Source organism: Silurus meridionalis, chromosome 22 (assembly GCF_014805685.1).
Source record: "Silurus meridionalis isolate SWU-2019-XX chromosome 22, ASM1480568v1, whole genome shotgun sequence".
Classification (NCBI taxonomy): domain Eukaryota; kingdom Metazoa; phylum Chordata; class Actinopteri; order Siluriformes; family Siluridae; genus Silurus; species Silurus meridionalis.
Window position 1 is genome coordinate 17,877,884 of NC_060905.1, and position 3,755 is coordinate 17,881,638.

Here is a 3,755-nt window from a genome sequence, read left to right on the forward strand (position 1 = left end):
TAGGTTGTGTTTTATTTACATTTTTAATGTTTTTGTCATGTTATTAGACAAATATTGATTCTGAACTGCTCCAAATGATGTAGGTGCACAGTGTAGAGGTTTGGAGTCTTAACTAGGTTTCTTGTTTTAGTAAAATGGTATTCACCCTCCATATGTGAAATGCCTCTCTCTCTGTGATGCCATGCATTGTTATATTGCGTTATTGTATAGTATTGATGGTTTCTATAGTGGTAGTATTAAGAGGTCGATTAACTTGGGTAGGTCCCCACTGAAGGCCCAGGTACCAAATGCACGGCCCGCCACTTCTTACTATATTTTTTATTTTTTGCATTATAAAAAATGCTGTGGTCAACAGGTAAAAAAGAAGCCATTGCTCCAATTTTGCATTCTCAGCCACAGATAGTAATGTCCACAGTATTTCTGTACAGACTGGACACTTTATACCAATAACAAACAATTTTCTATCATATTTTTTTCCCACCAATGCTAATTGTAGCAGACAGAGAGCAATAATAATACCATAAAAACTTTAGCTACTTACATACTAACAATATAAAAAATACTAATACCCTGAACATTCCTTTTTTTATCAACTAAACCAGAGATGTACTGAGCTTTGGGTGTTTTTATTTCCAAACTTTAACCGTTTAGCTATCTCGTAAGTTTGGCAAAGTGTGCTTTTTTCCAGGGATTGTTTAACCAGATAGAACACCATTAGAACACGAGAATAAATATTCTGTCTTGGCTAAGCACGAAGGACAGTAAATCTTTAAAACATGCATTAACATTGAGGGGAAAAAAAGGCTATTGTGGTGGCAAATTTGCAATGTGAGGTGGATCTTGCACACTTTGTACCAGTTTTGGACATAAGGAAGTATTATTTGCTGCTTTCATCATTAAGGACACTGAATTGGACACTCTTTTTTTTAAAGCAAAGAACCAGACTGTACTTTATATACAACCATCACTTTGACTGAATTACACACACAGATTTATAGAAGACTCCAGTTCTGTGTAATGATAAATCTTTCCAAAGCAAAGTGGGTTTTGATTCTTTTAGTTCCTGTCCATTAAAGTGTGACAGATAATCCAAGTTTCAATATATCAAGAGCTTTTTTGGCCTGTTTTGTTCCTTGTTCCTTTTCGTCCTCATTTTCTCTGTCATGCAGTCAGCTCAGGAGAAGGCAGAGTGCAGGGACTGAGGGTGAGAGCTGCTACACTGTAAACAACTGCCATGGTGGTGCTGGACCCTTTGGAGCTTTGACGAGGGGTGGTCACCTCTGCTGCATTGCTGGATTGCTGAGGCTCCCTCCTCCTGTAAGCTCGGCGCAAGGCGGAACGGAAATTATCGGGCACAAAGCAGTAAACCACAGGGTCTAGGCAGCTGTTTAGGCTGCTGAGGGTCACAGTGGTGTGATAGGCAACCACATGTTGTTCTCGGTCACCTCCTAGGCGAAAGTACACAAGGGCCTCGCGCACGTGAAAGGGTGTAAAGCAGACAACAAAGACAATGAGCACAGCTAGGAGCAGACGCACAGCTCGGGCCCTTCGCCCCCGGCTTTGTGCCATGAGCTGGTCATTAGCGAGAGCGCAGGCAACTCGGGCTGTAAAAGTCACGATGACCAGAAGAGGGATCACAAACTCCAGTACAGTAACAGCGAACAGTACGAGAAGGTGGCAGCTGGACGAGTCATCAAATTCCAAAGCTGTGGTCTGGAACGAGTAGGTGACCACCATGGCAAAGAGCCACACCCCTGCACTAACACCTTTAGCCACAGCGGGGCTTCTGCAGCGGTCTGCTGTGCCCGCGGCCCAAACCACTGCCATGTACCGGTCAACGCAGATGCTAGTGAGGAACAGGATGCTGCAATACATGTTGACAAAATAGCTAAACGTGTGCACGTATGAACAAGCCAAACAGCCACCTCCACTGTAATACAAAGCGATCCGGGCCGGGAGAGAAAGCGCCACCAAGAGGTCGGCTACCGCTAGATTAATAGTGTAGATTAGAGGTGCAGTGCGAGCCTTCGTCCCCACACAGAAAACGTAGAGAGCCACGCTGTTTAGCAAAAGCCCCACCAGGAACATAATACTGTTGACGACCATAAGGGTGATCCACAGGCTGTAAAAGTCTTCGTAGAGAGCCTCGTCCAGATGCGCCAATCTCTTCAAATATGGCACCCCCCAGTGGCGGTGAGAAAGGTTGCCTGGATGATCAGGAGTGATGTTGAAAAATTCTCTCAGGAGGGTCTCCATGACTGGCTGTAAAAAAAAGAAATATGAAGGAAAGAAACATGTGAATGCTCTGAACATGTGTTCCCTGTTTCATCTTAAAGTTCTTTTTTATCTCCATTAGGGTTGTAAGGCAATAACCCGAGGACATAGCTGCACTTTGGGGATTGTTTATTCTTGACAAGTTTCTTTATCTTCGCCCTTCTTCCTCTGACAGTAGCTTATATTATCCTTCTGTGGATGAAACGAAGACTTACTACGTTAAACAAGCCAGCATATACAATTGCACAGAGCTAGGCGGAACTGTCCATTAGCACCGAAAAGCATTAACAGCTAAATGATGAGAAATGGACCATCAGGTAAAAATAGATAAACTACATAAACACTTTGAATAATAACTCAATAAATTGTAGCATTTTGGAATTCAAATAGAGGTTTAATTTCATTTGATTGTTTTTTTTTTCTGCAAAGAACTTATTGCTTGAATCAACTGGCTTTTACATTTGACCAGAAATGTCAGCCATAAGACTGTACTGCAGAGAATTTAACCATCTTGAATTTATTGTTCTCTGGGGAGGGCAGGTTTAAAATTAGCCATGCTTCATTCGTTTTATAACATTCCATTATATATTATATTGCATTCCCTTGCTCCTTCTTTCTCTCAGGGAAAGGCTGAGAAAAACTTGATATACATTTAAACCAGCACCAGGGCAAGATATAAAATGTGAAATGATTAGAAAAGTCTTACCTTTTGGACTGTGTTTGAATAAATCTTTTGGATTTTTCTCTCTTTTTTCTTTAGTCAAAGTGGTCAGTGGTCAGGATCTCTTACTAAAAGTCATAGTATCCAGTAAAACACCATGCACACAGATGATGTGCTGGAGCAGAGATTTAATGGGGTTGAAATCCAGCCTGGTCCCAACCTGACGACCTCCCACTTTCCCTCAAAAACGGCCGTCTTGCTTTAAACACACATTTGTACAATCAGGTCTCTACTGATTTTTATTTTTATTTTTATTATTTATGGTAGTCATCTGATCATCTATCTGATAATGATCCGAAAATCCCAAATCCCAATGTCATGTTGTCTCTTATAGAGATCCGCACCATGTCTGAATATGTGCAGAGTTTGGGTCTTGCTTTCTCTCTCTCTCTCTCTCTCTCTCTCTCTCTCTCTCTCTCTCTCTCTCTCTCTCTCTCTCTCTCTCTCACACACACACACTCTCTCTTTCTTTTCTGACTCTCACTCTTTTTTCTCTAGAATCTTTCTTTCCCCTGAGCTCAGACTAGGAAAAAAGTTTCCCAAATTGTCTCCTTTTCTGACATCACAGCCTGTTTATCAGGAAATCCAATGTATTCTCATAATACAGTGTATGATAATGCCTTTTAAGGGTGCAACACAGAAGCGTGGTATAAACGAAGTTTATGAAGTTTTGAAGAAATGACAACTTTCAACCTTATGCTAAATCCATTTAATCCAAATTATAAATGATGTGCAAGTAAAATCTTTAGTTCTGAACAAG

At 41.1% G+C, this 3,755-nt stretch overlaps 1 protein-coding gene across 1 annotated transcript; it reads right to left on the reverse strand.

Annotated features, from left to right (window-relative positions):
* Positions 1-740: 740 nt before the first annotated feature.
* On the reverse strand, positions 741-3,101 carry LOC124376247 (G-protein coupled receptor 20). The gene is made up of 2 exons (XM_046835249.1): positions 2,981-3,101; positions 741-2,262 (listed from the first exon to the last, which is right to left on the reverse strand). The coding sequence occupies exon 2, from the start codon at positions 2,254-2,256 to the stop codon at positions 1,162-1,164; it is 1,095 nt and encodes a 364-aa protein (XP_046691205.1). The 5' UTR covers positions 2,257-2,262; positions 2,981-3,101; the 3' UTR covers positions 741-1,161.
* Between the last annotated feature and the right edge of the window lie 654 nt (positions 3,102-3,755).

Excerpts from the sequence above, each read along its gene's own strand:
- LOC124376247 (XM_046835249.1), bottom strand. The coding sequence starts at position 2,256 with ATGGAGACCCTCCTGAGAGAATTTTTCAACATCACTCCTGATCATCCA.